This window comes from Syzygium oleosum, unplaced genomic scaffold, assembly GCF_021117445.2.
Source record: "Syzygium oleosum isolate NSW1041296 unplaced genomic scaffold, Sole_v2.1 Sole_v2.02, whole genome shotgun sequence".
Taxonomy (NCBI): Eukaryota; Viridiplantae; Streptophyta; class Magnoliopsida; order Myrtales; family Myrtaceae; genus Syzygium; species Syzygium oleosum.
Window position 1 is genome coordinate 5,649,288 of NW_026607486.1, and position 21,714 is coordinate 5,671,001.

The window sequence follows — 21,714 nt, forward strand, 5'->3', positions numbered from 1 at the left end:
ATGTCGCATCAAATAGACTCATACATGTCTAACAAGGCTTCCATCAATCCCATAGCAGTCGTCTCGTTTACGATGTTAAACGCAATGTTACAAGCTAATGTCAATAGAATAACAACCACCGCTTGTTTATTGAGCAATTCCTATTTAGTTTGCTTCATCGACTCTGCTTTCTCCCCAGATAGGGATAAGTGCAAATTTCTCTAACATAGAAAATCCTTAATCTGCATCTTCTGGAAACCAAAATTCTTTCCATCAAATTTGTTGATTCTCACTTTTCTTCTGTCACCATCAATTCGCTTCAACTTAGTCAATCCTAGCTTTAATACCAATTGTTGCAAAAGAAAACAATAGAACAATAAAATAGACAGAACAATGACATAAATTGGACACCAAATTTACGTGGTTCGATCGTAGTGACTTACATTCTCGGGGAGAGTAACACGAAATTCCGCAAAGATTACAACCTAACTCGAGTTACTCAAACACTCTTAGTGTTCCCATCGCCCAATAACACCCAATAATGCACGTAGTGTTTAGTCCACAATTCCTCACAAAATAATCTTTCAATTTCACGAAGAAATTATACATAAATTCTTATCAAAAAAATTCAATTGGCTTCAACAATTGAGTTATTGATGTAATTTCACGGAGAGAAACCCACATCAAGCACTCGTTGAGAATAGCACTTCAAGACTCTTCGTCCCACTTGCAGGAAAGATAATATACATATAATCCACGTTTGGCCGATTATGGTCTTCAAGTCCGTGTTGGACTTTCCAATCTTGAACGTGTCTCCAAAGAATATATATGAAATCCACATTTCGCCGATTGTGGTCTTAAAGTCCATGTTCGACTTTCCAATTCTCGAACGTGTCTCAAGAATATTTGTTCTTTTAAGGTCAAAGTCTAATATCACATTTGTTCAAGTCCATGTTCAACTTTCCAATTCTTGAACGTGTCTCCCAAGAATATTTGTTCTTTTAAGGTCAAAGTCTAATATCACATTTGACTCCAACTCTGAATAGGAAATTTAGATTTGTGTATATCTCCTTTTTTCGGCTTTATTTGGCAGCAACTTTTGCGCAATAAAAAAGAAAATTTCCTACATATTTCCATTTTCCTACTTTTAATTATTTATTTCCAAAATTCAGATTTTCGCTACAAGCTCAAATTCTAGACATATTCTAACAAATATAGGCATTGATCTTCAAATAACAAATCTCTCAATACGTAGTTAATTATAGTCTCTGATGGCTCTCTCTAGAAAATGGTGAAATTTCTCTCCGATGGCTCTATCTAGACTACAATCATCTGCTTGGGCAAAGCATTGTATCTGCCCATTTTAAGTTTCTACATATAGTCCGTCACGTCAAGTTATAAATAGTCAATTACGTAAATCAATTTTAGCGTACCCATTAGGGATTACTCATCAATAGTCAATATTGTGTGGCTCTCTTTGAATGAGACATCAATGCAGTTGCGTAACTGAGTTGCCCCCCTCTGCATTATGCAATATTCCTTAATTTGCTACCCGTGAAAGCGATGTTGCATATACATCGATGATGACAAAACCCTGTTGTCGAGGAAAGCGAAAGAAGCCGACTCAATTCCATCATTCCGTTCGACGAGTCCATGTGACTTTGAACGAGCAAACATCATCGAAGATTGTAAATCGATTTGTTGAAGCGAATCTAATTGAAAAGAAAAGAAATCTTGACCGATGACTTTCCTATTTGGATATGAATTTCTTTTCTAGAAGGTGACACAAATTCAGGTGAAGATTTGTTTCCGTTGAAAATTCTTTTCTTCGGCTACACATAAAAGTAAAAGAAGGGCTCCATAATTAAAAATAAAAAAGATATATGTTTTAGCCACACAGAGGTAACAGTGGGCTCACGCGTGGCTTGAGGCGGTCCTGCACAGGGTTAACGACGCACAGCGAAGAACTCCACGGAGGCCGCACGAAGGAGCAGTGTACACGAGGAACATACGTTGATTTGTGTTGTGAGTTTATATCCAATTAAATTATTTATTTATAAATACTTGGGGTTTAGATCTACTCTAAATGTGAGAAACACTTAAGATTTGAGTGTACTCTAATAGTGGGAAACACTTGAGCATTGTGAGCGTTATTGGCTTCCCCCGTGAATGTAGAAACTGAACCATGTAAATTGCTTGTGTCCTTTATTATTCCTCTTTTATTTCTCTGGTGATTTTCGCATTAACTTAATTTGCAATATCCTATCTTTCCGCGATAATATTAAAATAGATACTATCATGGAACTAAATATTAAATACACAGCCGATGTAATCTTGTTTTAGACAAGCCATATTCATCGTTATTGATTTTGATGATTGTTCAATGTTTCAAACTAAAACTACTAATGTCAATGGCGGCGGGCTCTTATGCCACATAGGAATCCAATTACGATTCCTGTGACTTGTGATCCGTATACATGAATATGGATATCATGTAGCAGACGGCTATGGAGACACACCCTTATTGACTGCATCCCAAGAAAGAGAAATGTGAAGCTCGGTGGCTTGCCCTACTTCCATAAAAATTCAAAGGCTCCTAGGATGCGAGTTATCAAGTTCACAGTCGAGGCCACGGGCTAATCCTAAACGTCAAAAAGGAATATTTCTACCCCCACAAAATAGCCAAACGGGTATCAATTGAAAAAAAAATCTAGTATGGAAGGTACATCACGTAATATACCAACACGGTATCACTTACTCGATAAGAATCGCACATAGTCCGTAAACGAGAATACTTAATCGGCTTGGTGATATAATATGGATACATATACATTAACCGAAAGGGAAAATTAGCAAAAAAGTTTCAAACTTATTGCACTCGCGTCAATACAATCCTAAACATTTTTAATTTGGTAAATTTAGTCCTAAACCTTTCAACGATTTGCCAATATAGTTCTTCCGGCCAATTTTGGTTGGAAATCGGATATGGACATCGGCCATCCTATGTGACATGACCGATGCTAATGTGGATAATTTTTATAATTTTTTATATTTTATGAATTTTTCTGATACATATACAGGCAAGGACCGGGACCCTTGCCCCCGACTAGTTAAGGCTTCGCGGCCCTCGCTGGTTGCCGGCCCTCACTTGTGGTTGACTGGTGATCCTTGCCAGACTTGTTAAGGAAAAGAAAAAATTAAATAAATAAATTTCAAAAATTTTAAAAATTGTCCACATCGGCGTTGACCATCCTAGGTGGCACTACCAACATCCATGTCAGCAATATCCAGTCAAAATTGACAGGAATGACTGCATTGGCATATCGTCAAAATGTTTATAATTAAATTGGCCAAATTGAAAGTTTTATGATTGAATTGACACAAATGCAATAAATTTAGGACTTTTTTTTTTGTGAAGTTTTACTTAACTGAAAATGAGAATAATTATTCAGAATTCGATGATATCATGTCGGACGCGTTACTTAAAACACACATTACCCGATAATCTTTCCTTAATTGGGGCCAAAAGAGACAAGGAGGTGAAATCAAACTAAATATGACAAATTACAACGTGGTGCCATACTTGGAAATCACGCAAAAAATAAGGGCAAAATAGTTGACAAAGTTATATAAGAAGGGAAGCTCAACTCAAGGATCATTAAACCAGGCCGAGTTGAACTCATCTTAAAAAACTCATTTGAGTCATCATTCTCTGGTGAGAAGAGAATGGGTTCCGCCGGACTCGAATCGGCCCCAAAGCCACACGCAGTTTGCATTCCACTCCCTGCACAAAGCCACATCGGGGCCATGCTCAAGCTAGCAAAGCTCCTCCACCACAAGGGCTTCCACATCTCCTTCGTCAACACCGAGTTCAATCACCGACGGCTCGCCAGAGCCCGAGGCCTCGAGTTCGTGAACGGAACACTGAGCGACTTTCAGTTCCTGACAATCCCCGATGGTCTTCCTCCTTCGGATGCGGATGCGATTCAGGACATCCCGATGCTCTGCAACTCGACAAGGAACTATATGATCGGCCCCTTCAGCGATCTCGTATCGAGCCTCAGCTCGAACCCGAGTGTCCCTCCAGTGACTTGCATCGTCTCGGACGGTTTCATGACGTTTACGACGAGTCCTGCGGCTTCAAAATTTGGGATTCCACTCGTACACTTGTTCACTGTAGCCGGCTGTGCCCTCATGGCGGTGAAACATTTGCGAGCCCTCGGAGAAAACGGTCTTGCACCACTCACAGGTAATAATAAGTCAGGATATTGTTGTTAATGATGGGATAAATATGTTTGAGTTTTAATTAATTAACAACATTTGTATTAGCCCAAAGGGTGCGCGTTCCTCCTCCATTGCTTAAGGTGCATGTTCGAATCCACCGTATTTTACATTTTTTAAGGCCGGCCTTACGAACACATAAACGTGTCTTTGGTAATTACACGATACGTGTGGTACGGGAGAACTGCCACACACGATAAGATTCTAGTGCTATTTGCATTTTACTCCACACATGTATAAATAATCTTGACTTCGATCAAAACAGTCAATTATAGTTCTTCATACCTAGGCCTTAAATTCCCTTATATAGGTTTTATCGTTATTGGTTGTTCAACGTGGCACCACCAACGCCGATATAGACAATTTATGCAATTTTTTTTATAAAAAAACGATATTTTTCTTGTTTCCTTCCACCGGTTTGCGGCCTCGGTAGTGTCGACGGAGGTTCACTGGCCATAGGCGAGGGTCGCGATGCCCTCACCTAGCCCAAATCTGGCGAGGGCATCGTGGCCCTTACAAGATATGGACGAGGGCTTTGCGGCCCATGCCCAGTGCCGATGAGGATTGCCGGACCATAATGAAAAAAAAAAAGAAAGAAAATAAAAAAATCGCAATAATTGCAAAAATTATACATATCAAAACCAGCTATGCCATATAGAACGGCCGATATCCACGTCAACTATTTCTAGCCAAAATTGGCCGGAAGAATTATATTGGCAAATTGTCAATGGTTTAGGACTAAATTAGCTAAATTAAAAGGTTTAAAATTAAATTGGCATCCGTATAATAGATTTAAGACATTTTTGGTAATTTTCTCTAAATATCCATTACTGCACTGTATGTGAATTGTGACTTATTCTTCTTCTTTTTGGGTCAAAAACGAGAAAAAGTCATCGTAATTAGATTTGTTGCCGTTTGATTGCATGGATATGAATGCATGCAGATGAATCCCAATTGATGAACGGGTATGGGAACACCTCTATCGACTGGATCCCTGGAATGAAAAACATGACGTTGCGCGACATGCCTCACTTCATCCGAATCGCTGGCTCCGATGACACCATGTTCAACTTCCTCGTCGACACCAGCAACAAGACAGGTAACGCCACAGCGACCATTGTCCACACCTTCGAGGCGCTTGAGCCAGATGTGCTACATGCCCTCTCCTCAATGATCCCTAGGGTTTATACGGTTGGACCACTCCACTTAATGATCGATCGAATCGCTCGAGAAAAATTGTTCGCCTCAAAGCACATTGAGTGCAATCTCTTGGAAGAGCACAACGAGTGCCTCCAGTGGTTGGACTTGAAGGAGCCTAAGTCCGTGATCTATGTTAACTTTGGGAGTATAGCGTTTGTGACGCACCAACAATTGGTTGAATTTGCGATGGGACTGGCTGATAGCGATCAATGTTTCTTGTGGGTCTTGAGGCCTGATGCAGTAAATGGAGACACGGCGACTCTTCCCGAAGAGTTTGTGGAGGAAACAAGAGAGAGAAGTTTTTTATCGGGATGGTGCCCGCAAGAGAGAGTGCTGAATCATCCTTCAATCGGAGGTTTCTTGACGCATTGTGGCTGGAACTCGACCATCGAGAGCTTGTCGGCTGGAGTTCCGATGCTGTGTTGGCCGTGCTTCGGAGATCAATCGACGAATTGCAAGTATATATGTGACGATTGGGGGATTGGGTTGGAGATGGATACTAATGTGAAGAGAGATGAAGTGGAGAGGCTTGTGAGGGAGTTGATGGAAGGAGAGGTGGGGAAGAAAATGAGAAGCAAGGCCATGGAGTGGAAGAAGATGGCAGAGGAAGCTGTCGGTGAAAAAGGGTCATCTTTCATGAATTTGGACAAGTTGCTGGACGAGGTTTTATCTAAGTAGTGTAATTTGACATTTTTCTTTATGCGCTATATTTCTTCCATTTCTGGTCGAAGAAGAAGACTTTCTTCAATAAAGTCCTTTAATTAATTGAGTTCTACAACTGAAATGAAATAAAAGAGTGTGTTTTCCGTTCTGGATGGTGAAAATAGCTCTTATTGGTATACAACACTATGGCATTATCTACATGCAAACGTACAGAAAAATTAAATGCGTCTTTATCAAAAACTTAAAAAAAATGTCATATCTTTCTTCATCCCTAATTGAAAGAGAGTTTTATGAGGAGGAGGAGGAGACCTGTCGAGAGCGTTGCTGCGATCGGACAGGGGCTTCCTCCTTCTTCCGCCGATGGCCTTACCACCTCCACTCATCCGGCTCGTCATCTGAACTTCCATCGTTGTAGCTTGCTTGCTGCGTAGAGATAGAGAGAGAAAGAGGGGGGGACTGCGAAGTGCGTGTGGGAGGAGAAGACTGCTTCAATCGAGCGCCTCTCGTCTTTTTCACAGCAAAATCCGGTTTCCGAGTGCTGACGTTACGGTGACCCATCGGGTCATGGGCTTTGTTTCTTTCGGGTCAAGACTTGTGGGCCGTTGACCAGGTCGTGGCCCATCGTGGGTAATTTATACTATTCAACATCTTTTTTTTTTATTATCTTAAACTAACCTTTTTGTATATAAATAAACTAATAAGAATATATATATACACACACCTTTAAAAGATTTAAAAGATGATAGAACCTTTTTTCTTCGAAATTTTGTTATGAGGCATGAATAGTAGTGAGTCAGAAGTTTTATTTTTCGGTCAAAATAAGTCAAAAGTAACTAGCTTTAGGTTCCTATTCAAGCTTCTGTTTTTTTGGAACTCTGTAGCCCCCATAAACAAGAGAGATAAATTTGGGCCACGTTTTTTCTACTCACATTATGACTAAAACACTCTCTATAATAGTGTTGTGATAATATTAACCTTAATAGATCTCACTTTTTTAAGGAATCTTTTTTCTTTGTACGTGGTGTTCCGTTTGTTTTCTTCTCTCTCTTCTCGCGGGGCCCACTTTCCTTCTTCTCGTTTACGTCCCTCTACACACGTATGTCCCTCTCTGCTCCCCCCTTCCATTTATCGCTTCAACACCGACAATGGCATCAAAGCGGTCACCATGGCACTCTCCAGTGCTGTAATTGTTTGAAGGCCTGGCATTGATGCTGGGGCTCATAGGCTTTGCTCTCTTGATATTGGCCTGTTCCTACTGGAAACTCTCCGGCAATAAGAGCAACACCCAAAGAGATGAAGAAAACAGGGTGAAGCAAAGACGAGCGATGGAAAAGGGCACAATAATGCTGTGAAGGTGTATGAAAAGAAGACGGTGGTGATAATGACTGGCCATAAGACACTTTCCTTGTCACGCCTATCTAGCAGAGGCCCTTCTTTTGGTGATTCTCAAGGCAACAATAATGGCGATGGTCAGAGCTTCATTGCAAAGGATGAGAAGGAAGACAATTTCGACAAGACCAAAGAGGTTAATAACATTAAAAATGATGATAACGTTGATGATGTTGGCAATCATGCTGTTCATGGTCATAACGAAGAGATGAAGATGCGAGCACTCCAACCTTCGACCAGTGAGGATGACAAGCTTCGGTCGGAAGCCTCTCCAACCAAGGAACTCTCCGACTACTCTTCCCGTCGACAACCAGCCAAAACCCGAAACCAAAGCCAAAGCTTGAGATGATTGGAATCGAGATCTCGCCAACGCTCTTCAAGTCGGACAAGGAGAACCGCCGTCCCACGCCGCCGCGACTCCTTTGGTGAAGGTGGAGCAGCTTCATGCGTCGCTCGCAGAGGAGTTGATCGTGATGAGGAAGAAGCTAGAGAGGCTGAGGGGGGAGAGGGAGAGGATGGAGGCAATAAGAAGAGGCACACGTTCTTAGCGATGAAGTTGAGGGAGGTCGAGGAGAGAGGTGAGGTCCAGAAATTGCTTGAGATAGAGGTTGATTGGAATACCAATGGAAGCACTCAAGCTTACGCTCTTGGAACCGACGACGTGGAGATGATTTTGAGCTTGATTTTGTGGAGATTTGCCGACTGAGAATCTAGGGTGTTAGTGTTCTTTTTTAGTTGAATGAGAGAGCGTTGCCGATTCCATCAAGAGGTCTCAGATTAGATACCAACAAAGCCAAAACCATGATCGAGTTTGGAGGGAACGGAGAGAAGTAAATACGAAGAAGGAAAATGGGACCCACGGGAAAGAGAGAAGAAAACAAATGAAAATCATAGGCCAAACAAAAAAGGAAAATACTTTCATAAAATTGCTTTAAAAGGTGAGATCCAAAAAGGTTAATATTGTCAAAATACTATTATGGAGAGTGTTTTAGCCATGATAGGAGTGGAAAAAGCGCGGCCCATAAATTTTGATGTGGGTATTTCGGAATACTTTATTTGCATTCAATCAAATCAGTTTGGTTAATGCCGATCTTATCCCAGAAAAGAAAATGTTAAGGTTTATAAAGCTTGACATGAAATTGATTAACTTGAATGGATGAAAATGTCTTACTTAAGAAGATAACTTCCCATGAAAATGGTCCTGTCGGGACATCTTAAGCTTATCCCCAATCTCCTTCCCATGTAAGACTCAAGTTAGCATCTCTTTCGCATATAGCATCGATAGTGTTTCTTGATGTTGCGGTATCACAAATCGAATTAAAAGATTTGCTCTTCGTGGCTGCATCTGATCAAGTTATCTGGAGGCTTCATCCATGAGGCATTTCTGCAGTTGGTAGCGCACGGAATTCTCCATGGTGTGAATTGGTCGAAAGTAGTAATCCTAGCATACCAACACCACTCCATTATTTTTCTGGTTGGCTGCGCCGAATAGCCTTGCGATCAAGGATAGAATCTTGAAGCGGCATATGCAGGTTTTCTCCATTGTGTTGCTTAATGTAATAATGATGTAGAAGACAGAGATCGCTCGTTTTTCAGCTATCCTGGTTTCAATTAGAGTCTGGACCGCTGTTTTGGAATCGCATCTCGTTTGTCGAAATCCTGATGCCTGGAATAATGAGGTGACTCGTGCTTTACAAATCGTCCTAGAATGCCTTTACACATACCATTTAAATTGCTAGGAATCAATGTTTACATGACTCCACCTCATCTGTCGATGTTCAACTCGATTGTGCGGAGGATTAAGAGCGTTGTCGGGGGAAGGATTCCTGGTTCCATTGATACTAGGAGGAGAACGTGGTCGGACAGCAACAGAACATCATGTTCTGGACGGGACCTCTCTGAGTTGTGTAACAGGAGTTGCTTCCCTGATTTTTCCCCGATAGTTGGAAGCGCACCACCGACACGACATACTTTAGCTTGACGAATCCACCGAGTTGACTCTCGCGCTCGACTTTTTCTTCACGGCCTCTAACCGTCCAACACAAACGAGGAATATTCACGTTGTCTCTTCACGAAAAGCTTATCATTACGGTCTGCGCAACATCATCGAATACGAAACGATTCTCTTCTATAGGGCATATTGCTACGCCCGGCACACACTTGTCCCCGTTTGAGATTCCCATTTGGCAGGAGGGAGGGTCCCTCAAAGCGGTGTAGTTACGGACAGACTGGCCTTTCTAAACTGCTCTTGGGTTAGGTTGATTAAAAAATTAGAATTCATCCAAAAAAAATTGGACGTGCTTTGCAATATTGAATTGCACATATTCGCTGGAAATGAGGTTGGAAAGTCCTTTTCTACATTCCCACCTTTCTAATTCTTCTCACAATGAACTCATGTCCATAAGGCCTTGTTTAGGAAACACTAAAAAAGACGTGAGACCAACCATCTTATCTTACCATATATTTTTCCGAAGCATCTTGTTTTTGACGCTTTTGTCCTCCACCAAGAATTGTATCAGCACATTTGGAACTTTCCGTGAACCTAAGCGTGTCGAAAAATAGAGGGTCGGATAAAAATAACTATTTCTTCAAATTTTTTTATGTTTTTGATAAAGACGCATTGTTTGTTTTAATAACAAAATACTACGAGTGCTAGGGTTTCAAACTTCTTGAAAATTTGACTCGGACGGGATAAACATGTCGGCTCTTCTTTTGGGCTAAGTCTGATCACTGGCTCGACCAAGGCCAACTTTAGCGTCCGTAATATAGACAAATCATTAGGGGCTATGATGTTCTAATTTCTAATAGGGGAAACTTTCTCCGCTCAGACCTTTAATTAGTAGGTGACAAATATAGTCATCACACACATACAACATTAATTAAATGAATGTGTGTTATTCACATTAATAACACCAATCTGAAAAGGGAACAGGATTGATCCTTTCCTTAAATCGGCAGATTTCGACAAAGACTTTCTATTTTGGAAGTTGAATCCGACCGACCTGATTGTCTGAGTATACAATTTGTCCTAAAACTCAACCAACCGTCATCTGTACATCTTAAATAGTGTATTCCGAACCATACATCTGTTTTTACAATATTTATAAAAAAGTCGTAAACCTCTCAATTGACCAAACATTTTGACAATTTACTAATGTAATACTTCCGGCCAATACTGGCCGGAAATTGCTCATGCGGATGCAGACTGTCTTACGTGGCACAGCCGGCTAACAGTTGACACTGACATAGACAATTTATGCAATTTTTTTAAAACAAATGAAATTTTTCTCTTTTTTTTTCCTTTTTTACTTTTCTTTTCTTTCCTTTTTTCTTTTTTTTTCTTATTTCCCTCTGTCGGTTCACGGCCTTGGCAGCGTTGATGAAGGTCGCTGGCCACAAGTGAGGGACGCGATGCCCTTGCCTAGCCCAAATCTAGCAAAGGCGTCATGGCCCTATGCCCTCGCCAGATATGGGCAAGGGATCGTGAGCCCTCGTTGTGGTCGGCAAGGGTTTCGCGTTCCACGCCCAATGCCAGCAAGGATTGTTGGACAATAATGAAAAAAAAAATTGCAAAAATAATCCACATGAAAGCCAGTCGTGTCACCTAGGACGACTGGCGACTGGCGTCCACGTAAGTGATTTCTGGCCAAAATTGGCCGGAAAAACTATATTGGCAAATCGTCAAAGGTTTAGGACTAAATTAGCCAAATCGAAAGGTTTAGAAGTAAATTGGCATCCGTAAAATAAGTTAAGGACTTTTTTGGTAATTTTCCCTAAATCTCCAAAGACTTGCACTTTATGTGATTTGTGACTTATTCAAAAACGAGAAAAAAAACACACCGTAATTAGATTTGTTGCTGTTTGATGATTTTGCATGGACATGAATGCATGCAGATGAATCCCAATTGATGAACGGGTATGGGAACACCCCTATAGACTGGATCCCGAGAATGAAAAACATGAGGCTACGCGACATGCCTTTTGTCTTCCAAATCACTGGCTCCGATGACACCTTTTTTACCTTCCTTGCTAACATCAGCAACAAGATCGGTGACGCCATGGCGACCATTGTCCACACCTTCAGGGCACTTGAGCCGGATGTGCTGCACGCACTCTCCTCAATGATCCCTAGGGTTTATACAGTCGGACCACTCCACTTAATGATCGATCGAATCGCTCGAGAAAAATCGTTCACCTCGAAGCACATTGAGTGCAATCTCTTGGAAGAGCACAATGAGTGCCTCGAGTGGTTGGACTCAAAGGAGCCTAAGTCCGTAATCTATGTTAACTTTGGGAGTATAGCATTCTTGACGCACCAACAATTAGTTGAATTTGCGATGGGACTGGCTAATAGCTATCATTGTTTCTTGTGGGTCTTGAGGCCTGATATAGTGAATGGAGACAAGGCAATTCTTCCCGGAGAGTTTGTTGAGGAAACAAGAGAGAGAGGCTTTTTATCAGGGTGGTGCCCGCAAGAGAGAGTGTTGAACCACCCTTCAATCGGAGGTTTCTTGACGCACTGTGGCTGGAACTCGACCATCAAGAGCTTGTCGGCTGGGATTCCGATGCTGTGTTGGCCATGCTTCGGAGACCAACAAACGAATTGCAAGTATATATGTGATGATTGGAGGGTTGGGTTGGAGATGGATAGTAATGTGAAGAGAGATGAAGTGGAGAGGCTTGTGAGGGAGTCGATGGAAGGAGAGGTGGGGAAGAAAATGAGAAGCAAGGCCGTGGAGTGGAAGAAGATGGCAGAAGAAGCAGCCCGTGAAAAGTTGATGGACGAGGTTTTACTTAAGTAGGGTAGTTTGGTGCTTTTTTTTACGTGCTATGTTTTCCTCCATTTCTGCTTAAATACTGTAATTAGATGACTTTCTTCAACTAAGCCCGCTAATTAACGGAGTTATAAATATGAATATCTTTCACACCCAAACTTAATTGAACTAATAAAACATGTTTTCCTCTGTCCCATTTAGTGAAAATAGCTCTGATGGATATACAAAGATATTGACATCACATGCATGCAAACTTAACTAAAAATGAATGTGAAGGGTGCCCATATTTATATTTCCGAAAACTGTCTTTCTATTTGGAAAGAAGAAAGATATGATTTTTTTTTTTTGTAGGTAAAGGCAGAGTGTTTGTTTTAATGACAGAGTATTGCGGGCGCTAGGGTTTCAAGCTTTTCGAAAATTGGACTTGGACGGAATTAGACACGTTGGCTCTTCTTTTGGTCTTAAGCCCAATCCACTAAAGGCTCGACCGCTAACATTAATGTACGTAACATAGATTTTTCTATAGGTTTTTTTTTTTGGGTAAGGGATTTTTCTATAGGTTAATACTACAAAAAATCTCAAATTGGTAAACTTATGATAAATTTACCTCAAACTAGTTGTTTGACTACAAAAAATTGCAAACCGGTACACTTGTGACAAATTTACCCTCTATTAGTTTCCGTTAAATTTTACCGTCAAATTGTTGAGTTCGATAACACGTTGCAGTTGACGAGTGTACAAGTTTAATATTTTACCCCTTAGTTTGTTTCAGATTTATCAATTTATGATTTTTAGTGGTATTAATCTAATTTAACGAAGGGTAAATTTGTTACAAGTGTACCAGTTTGAGGTTTTTAGTGATCAAAAAATTAGTTTTGGATAAATTTGTCACAGGTGTATCAGTTTGAGGTTTTTCGTAGTATTAACCCTTTTTCTTTGGGTCGTTGATGTTCTAATTTCTAATTTGAGATAACTTTCTCACTCACATCTTTAATCGGTAGGTACAATATAGTAATTATTCACGTGCAAATACTACTATTTACTGATTTCACACAAAATGAAAACATCTCAACTGATAAGAATATGAAAATGGAACACTAATGTAATCGTAGCTATTATCATTCTTTGATTAATAAATATATATATTCGCAAGTGCAAAATAGATGTCCTAAAAAGATAAAATCTTTTATGACTTGTGTAATTTTTTAAAATTACACATCTCAACCTTTCTTCCTATATTTTTAATTGTCTAATCCCTTTTGAGAAACTCAAGCAGCCCTTGGTCATTGGACTTCAGCAACAATCACTTTTGAAGGGCCATTACCGCGATCCTTGGCTAGCTGGACTCAGTTAGTCCTTCTAGATCTTAGTTATAACCAAATAAGCGATTCTTTCCCTCATTGGCTTGAAACTTTGCCGCTTTTAGCTAAACTTCATATGAGGGCAAACGAATTCCACGGTACCATTGATGAACTCTGGAGTAAATCCCCCTTTCCTTTGTTGCTTTTGTTTAATGTTGCTCAAAATGACTTCAGTGGTCATTGCCTTCAACATACTTTGAAAATTTTCAAGCCATGGCCACGAGGCCTGGGACAAGATCAACATTAATCGATCTGTCTGATAATAGGTTTGAAGGACCCCTTCCGTGCCTCCACCGAGCGCAACATTTTATTCCATTTCAAATAGTAACTCACAGGAGAGATACCGATGTCAGTTTGCAATACTGCAACTAGTCTCAATGTCCTAAAATTGTCGAACAACAGCTTGAATGGCTCGATTCCCCCATCTTTGGTGAGTTTCCACGTGCTTCTCTCAATCATGAACATCGGCATGAACAATTTACAGGGCAAGATCCCTGAGACATTTGCCGAGAAATGTATATTGAGGAGTCTCGATTTGAACCAAAATGAACCGGAGGGCCCGTTTTTTGGATCTTTAGCAAACTGCACGGTGTTGCAAGTTATAGATGTCAGTGACAACGAGTTTTTGTCGGTGCATTTCCAGTGTTAAATTATGTTTCGAGTTTGAGCCCCTGTACACTTTTCTATTTGGATTGCGATTAATAGTTTTTTGGGGAGAAGAACATTATAAGTGCCAAAAATTGTGTACGGCGCTCACTTTAGTGCTAAAAGCTTTTTCGGATCACTTAAGTGCTAGATCGAAGTTAAAAAAAAACGATCACTTAAGTGCCAATTCCAGCTAAATTGATTACGTGGCCTTTATAATTAAAATTTTTAATATGATTTGGCATATTTTTCAAAAATCCAGTTCACGTGACCGTCCAAAACGACGTCGCACAATCCGACTGGCACTGAAGTGATCGTTTTTTAACAACAGCTGACAGTGAAGTAATGACTTTAAACAAAATTTAGCACTCAAACAATCACTATTTATAACTTTTAAACAACGACGTTTAGGGGTTATATGCTGATTGGGCACGTCGCAAACTACGTAGGATTAAGAAATTAATAAAATATGGTCATGTCGGATTTCCGACAACCCAAATTAGAGTTGGTACTAAAGTGATCGTTTTTTAAAAAAAGTGACACTTAAGTAATTCGAAAAAAAAATTTAGCACTAAAGTAAGCGATGTACACAACTTTTGGCACTACTAGTGCCATTCTCTCTAGCTCTTTGTCACTACAAGACAAAATAAGGGGCACACTTATTTTGTAAAATCTATTTTACTTATGGGGCAAAAAACGTCTTTCTAGGAAAGAAATAAAAATAAGGGTTAATATCACGAAAAGCCCCAAATTGGTACACCCGCGATAAATTTATGTCAAATTAATTTTTTGACCATTAAAAATCCCAAACTGAACTTATGACACATTTACCCTAAACTAATTTTTTGACCACTAAAAACCCCAAATAAATTTGCCCTCTATTAAATTGGATTACTATCACGAAAAATCACAAAATGATACTCCTATGACAGACAGAGGTAAAACTCCAAACTAGTACATCTGTCAACTGTCACGCGTCATCCAATTCATAAATTTAACGGTAAAATTTAATAAAAACTAATAAAGGATAAAACACTCACAAGTATGTTAGTTTTGAGTTTGGAGTTTGGAGTTTTTCGTGATTAAAAATTTAATTTTTAATAAATTTATTATAAATGTAGCAGTTTGTTTTTCGTACCATTAATCCTAAATATAATAAGAAAAGGAAAGATGAAAACTTGGACTCTCTATGTTGCTGGAAAGGAAAAGCCAAGGTTGCTGCCAAAAGTGGGGCCAAAGGGTTTTGTGTGAGAGAAAAGAAAAGGGCGTGGGTGTCTTTTAGTTTGACTCTTACTCCAACACATCCGCATATAAAAATAAAATAAAAGAAATCGTGGGTTGTTCTTTCCTCCCACGAAGCCGCGAGCGATCACGCTCTCTTCGATCACACGGAGGAGTAACATGATGATTTTGTGCTGCGAGTTTACATCCAATTGAGTTATTTTACTTATAAATATTTTAGATTTTGGTGTAATTTAAATGTGAAAAATACTCGAACGTATGAGCGGATTGTAACTCCGATTCTCCGATTATAACGAATTATTTGTTTCTGACTCTCTTTATTGATATAAGTACCAACACTCAGACTGAACCACGTAAATCACTTGTGTCTTTTGTTGTTCCTCATTATTTCTCTGGTATTTTCGCATTGACTTAATTTGTAAAATAATGTCGTATTCGCGTTATTATTTCAACATCGAGATTGGTCGGAAATCCTTCCTCAATTGCAAGTTATGATTCTCAAACTCAATGAATTCTCTGGCACAGTGAACAGTCCGATGACGGATCGTCCCTTAATGTTGAGAATTTTGGACCTGTAGAACAATAACTTCACCAGTGTTTTTCCTACTGAGTACATCTCAAATTTTAAGGCAAGGATGAATGCAAATATTGGACAAGATGATCTCCGGTACATACTAGGCAAATATTACCCATCTTTAGGAGTTCCATTTTTCTTATGACCCATACATAGATTCTGCGGCAGTGATATTGAAAGGAATGGACATCCAGCTGGTGAAAATTTGGAATGCCTATAAAATCATCTGACTTGTCTGATAACAACTACCAAATGGAAATCCCTAGGACCAGTGGAGAGCTCATTTTGCTTCGAGCTTTATACATTTCTCACGACAGCATCACAAGTTCCATACCTCAATCAATTACGAATCTCGTGCAGCTTGAACTGTCAGGCCTTTCGTCAAACAAGCTCACCGGTGTGAGTTTTTTGGAGTTGGCAGGCTGGACATCCCCCTCGATCTTAAACCTCTCAAAGAACCACCTTACGGGTCCTATACCCCAAGGGAACCATTTTACTACGTTTGAGGATGAATCCTAACTTGGTAACTTGGAGTTATGCAGATTTCCTCTATCGCAAGCGTGCATCGTGATGCATTGGATTGGAAGATTGTGTTGATGGGTTATGGATGTGGATTGCTGTGTGGACTATACATTGGATATGAATTGCCCTACAACTTAAGACACCGACGTGGTTCGTGAGAATGTTCGAGGAAAATCCTGTGAAAATGCATGAAATGTAGAGCATGATGAATTGGAATTTGTTGATCCTAGTAATATTTAACCCAAACTTAGTTCTCTGCCGAGCTCCATTAAACTCTCAAGTTAATTCATGCTTAGGAGCAAAGCAGAACATGGCACAACGGGGTGGCCACATGAAAACTGATTTCTCGACACCCCTAGGGCCTAGTCCACGGCACAAAGGTGAAAATTCTGAAAAATTGAAGAAAGCTATTAAGAGAGAAGAATTTGCAATCTTATTTAGTGCTTTCGTCATTTTTATTGATTCATAATATTCCACTTGCTCGAAATATTGCATGTACTTATATTATAATCAACAAATATTACAACTTTATGTCTCATATTTTCTTTTAATCGGACGATAAATCTACGTGATAGAATGTGAATCCACTTTGAATGAAATTCGATGTAAACTCTAAGGGACAATTTAATTAATATGAATATTTCTTCTATCATGATTTTCTGTATATTACTTCTCTTGCAAAAATTCACATTGACTTCATCATTTCAAGTAATATAAGAAACATAGTTTTTGACTCGTATGCCGCACCGATATCTTAAATAAAAGGTTAGTTACGATTGGCTATATTTTCCTCCGTTTGTGGTTTCCATAAATCATGCTTCTAATTGGTGGGTTACAAGAGATGAACATTATCCATATTTGTAATCACTAAGTAGAAGACTAGTTAGATGAAGTTTCGTCCCATTAGGAATCAACGAAAATACGGCACTTTTAGGATAATATTGTTGCGGAGCAAGCGATTGAACAATAAAATAGACAGAATAAGAAAATAAATTGGATATCAATATTACGTGGTTCGGTCGTAGTGACCTACGTCCACCGGAAGAACAACCTGAAATTCCACTATAAATCAAGCGATACAACGGAAATTACAACCACACTTGAGTCGCTCAAACATTATCAGTATTTCCCAGCCCTCAATTATATACAATAACGCACACAATATTTAGCTCCACAATTCCTCACAAAATAATTTCTCAATCTTACAAAAAAAAATTATACACAAATTCTTATCATAAAAATTTAATTGGTTTCAACACTTGAGTTGTTGATGTAATTTCGCGTAAAAAATCATGGAGAGAAACCCACATACTTGTTCAGAACGGCACTTCAAGATTCTCCGTCCCACTTGTAGGAAATATAATACGTTTGGCCTATTATGGTCTTCAAGTCCATGTTTGACTTTTCAATTCTTAAACATGACTCCTAAGAATATTTGTTTCCTCCTACAACTTTAACTTTTCCTTATAAAGGTCAAAGTCTAATGTCACGTTTGACTCCGCCGCCGAACAGGAAAGTTAAATTTGTGTACATCTCCCTTTTTCGGCTTTACTTGGTAGCAATTTTGGCACAATAAGAAAGAAAAATTCCTTCATATTTCCTTTTTCCTCCTTTTCATTATTTATTTCCAAAATTCTGATTTTCGTTTTGGGCTCAAATTCGAGACATATTCTAACAATTTCCACCTTAACTCGATGTTTAAGCTAATTCACAATCGCTTCACTGAAAAATCGGAACTTCATTGCTACTCTCCCGCAATCCCCAATGGGCTCAACCGCCACAAAATATCTTCTACACTTGAACTTGGTCATAACCATGGACCTCATTTGAACATCAATTCTATTTGCAATTTTAACTACTCCACAAGGATTTTCTGACACAACATCATTTACAACAAATAAAGCAAAACCATCATTACATCCATATTTATCAGGAGATCGAACGCATACCTTGCCAATATCAATTGTTACAACCGTTAGTTCTATGGTGCTCGATTACCCCATTAGTACCTGCTACCTTAGGAGTTTTTGGTTGCAACTTCACTTCAAATTGAACACCATCCAAATCTGTATAAACATTACTAGTAACACTCATTCCCAAAAGTACTAGAGAATCGTCAAGTATAAGGTGAATTTAATTTCAGGTACCACAACCGATAACTTCGCTCACATTGTGCATAACTTAGTAATATGTACTTTCTTACTCTCCCATCAAGTTTACCATCACTAACTCGACCATAACACGAACAACCAAATATTCTAAGAACAGAATAATTAACAACGTTACCCTGACCATATTTCTTCGGAAGTCCGACATCCAATCACAGTCGGTGGAGATTTATTCACCATGTAGCTCGCCAGACTAAGCACATCCTCTAGAAATCTCCTAGCCATACGAATAGAGCATTTTATGGACCATCTCTAGTAATGTTGTGCTCATCAAATACGCAAATATGTAGTTATTCACTAACACTAGTGCAGTGTTTCATTATGCTTTTCTTCATGTAGAATTCGTTTAACAACCACGAATAAAACTCTGTCAGTTTGCACGTGTTTGATCGTTTTACCAGTCTCATTTTCGATCAAAGTTCTTAACTGTCTGATCCTGACAATGGCATCAAACTGTGCCTCAGCACAAACACTCACGTCTTTTCGAGTGATTATCAACAACTGTTAGCATAAACCTAGTACTCTTTTTCGAAGGAAACCGCAACAACCTACGAATTTTAAAGTGAATTAACTCTGCAATTTCCATGGTTTCTCTAATTGTTGTATTGAACTGCACTTTCCGCCTTTATCTAAGTCATGGCACTTGCATTTAGTTCGTTAGCAACATATTCACAGAGAAATTCATTTCACTTAAAACCTTCAGACTTTTCTCATTAATGTGCCCCAAAAGCATATGCCAAAATTTAGACTCTTGAACAGATGCCTCTAACGTCTCCGCGGCGAATCCCATTAGTGTCTCACCTCAAAAATCATACATGTCATTGTGCTTGATTCCTTTCATTATCACCAGGGCAACTCGAACAACCTTCGGAAGTCCACATTCTAAAGTATACCAACACCCAGCTGAATCCAAGGGACTTAAGGAAATCATATTCTTCTTCAACTCTGGAACGTGTCTCACTCTAGTCAATGTCCTCATAATGCCATCATGCATTCTCTAACATCGCCAATACCCATAACATTGCACTCAGCGTTGTTCTCTAGCTGCACTTTACTACTATTCGTGCACTGATAAGTAGTAAACTAATTCCTATTTGGTGTAGTGTGAAACAAACAACCAGAATTCATAATCCATCCATCAAACAATGAATAATTATTGACAAACAAGACAATCAATACTATCAGCAGTAGCTGCAACATCATATGTATACTCAACTTTGATTCTCTTACCCTTGTCGTTTTTCAACTTAAAGCAGTCCAAACTAAGATGCCTCTTTTTGCCACAATTCCAACAAACAAGACCACCAATTCTAGACTGACTATGTTTGTTTAGGTTTATACTATTTCTTCTGACATAAGCACTGGTTATTCCTCTATTTTCACCTACTAAAGTAGCAAATACAGGTTCGCCATATTCTCTTTGATGGATGTCTTCACTTAGAATTAAATTTCAAATCCCATCAAATGTCAAACTTGTTGACTCGGAGGAATTACTAACAGTAATAACAGTAATATTCCAACTATTGGGTAATGAAGATAATAGAATCAAAACATGTACCTCATCTTCAAAGTCAATTTCAACTGAACTCAATTGACTAACAACCACATTAAATTCATTGATATGATCAGCAACTGACACATCTTCGCTCATCTTCAAATTAAATAGATGTCACATCAAATAGACTCGTACATGTCTAATAGGGCTTCCATCAGTCCCATAGCAGTCTTCTCGTTTACGATGTTAAATGCAACGTTACAAGTCAATGTCAGCTGAATAACAATCAACGCTTGTCTATCGAGCAATTCCTATTTAGCTTGCTTCACCGACTCTGCTTTCTCCCCAAATAGGGATAAGTGCAAATTCTCCAATATAAAATATCCTTAATTTGTATCTTCTGGAAACCAAAATTCTTTCCATCAAATTTGTTGATTCTCACTTTTCTTATGTTGCCATCAATTCGCTTCAACTTAGTCAAGCCTAGGTATAAAGACCAATTCTCTGAATTCGTCAATATCCAAAGGCTCTTTTTCGTCCAGATGAGTCTGTTAGATCCAATTATGCAGAAACTGTTAGAATCATGCTCAAAAAATCATTTCGAATTCTCCCAGAAATGTACTCATCCTTTGTGGAAAAACCCAAAATTCTATGTTCGGCTCCCCTTTTGTCCCCATTTCCTTGTCAAAATCTATCTCTCAAAGTTTGACAAACCAATTTCAATCATTTCCCTCATAGATACTGGTGCCAGTGCTTCAATTTGAGATACTAAAGTTCTTTATGAAGAATACTGGACTTCCCGTGTTCATAGACAGAATAATGACATAAATTGGACACCAAATTTATGTTGTTCGGTCGTAGTGACTTACGTTCACGGGGAGAGTAACACAAAATTCCACTGATATTACAACCTAACTCGAGTCACTCAAATACTCTCGGTATTCCGAGCACCCAAATACACCCAATAATGCACATAGTATTTAGCCCACAATTTCTCACGAAATAATTTTTCAATCTTACGAAGGAATTATATACAAATTCTTACTACAAAAATTTAATTGGCTTCGACACCTGAGTTATTGATGTAATTTCACGGAGAGAAACCCACGTCAAGCACTCGTTGAGAACAGCACTTCAAGACTCTTCGTCCCACTTGCAGGAAATATAATATACATATAATCCACGTTTGCCCGATTATGGTCTTCAAGTCGATGTTGGACTTTCCAATCTTGAACGTGTCTCCCAAGAATATTTATGAAATCCACATTTCGCCGATTGTGGTCTTAAAGTCCATGTTCGACTTTCCAATTCTCGAACGTGTCTCAAGAATATTTGTTCTTTTAAGGTCAAAGTCTAATATCACATTTGTTCAAGTCCATGTTCGACTTTCCAATTCTTGAACGTGTCTCCCAAGAATATT

General features: G+C 39.1%; 1 protein-coding gene and 1 pseudogene across 2 annotated transcripts; both read left to right on the plus strand.

Annotated features, from left to right (window-relative positions):
• Positions 1-3,652: 3,652 nt before the first annotated feature.
• On the plus strand, positions 3,653-12,444 carry LOC115667855 (7-deoxyloganetin glucosyltransferase-like). Of its 2 annotated transcripts, none has more exons than XM_056308667.1 (2): positions 3,653-4,228; positions 11,407-12,444. In XM_056308667.1, the coding sequence occupies exons 1-2, from the start codon at positions 3,706-3,708 to the stop codon at positions 12,312-12,314; spliced, it is 1,431 nt and encodes a 476-aa protein (XP_056164642.1). In that variant the 5' UTR covers positions 3,653-3,705; the 3' UTR covers positions 12,315-12,444. The 2 variants fall into 2 exon arrangements, with proteins under 2 accessions (XP_056164642.1, XP_056164641.1); XM_056308666.1 differs by lacking the exon at positions 11,407-12,444 and adding an exon at positions 5,204-6,232 and having other exon boundaries at positions 3,660-4,228.
• On the plus strand, positions 6,368-8,169 carry LOC130137416 (protein GLUTAMINE DUMPER 1-like; annotated as a pseudogene).
• Positions 12,445-21,714: the final 9,270 nt, after the last annotated feature.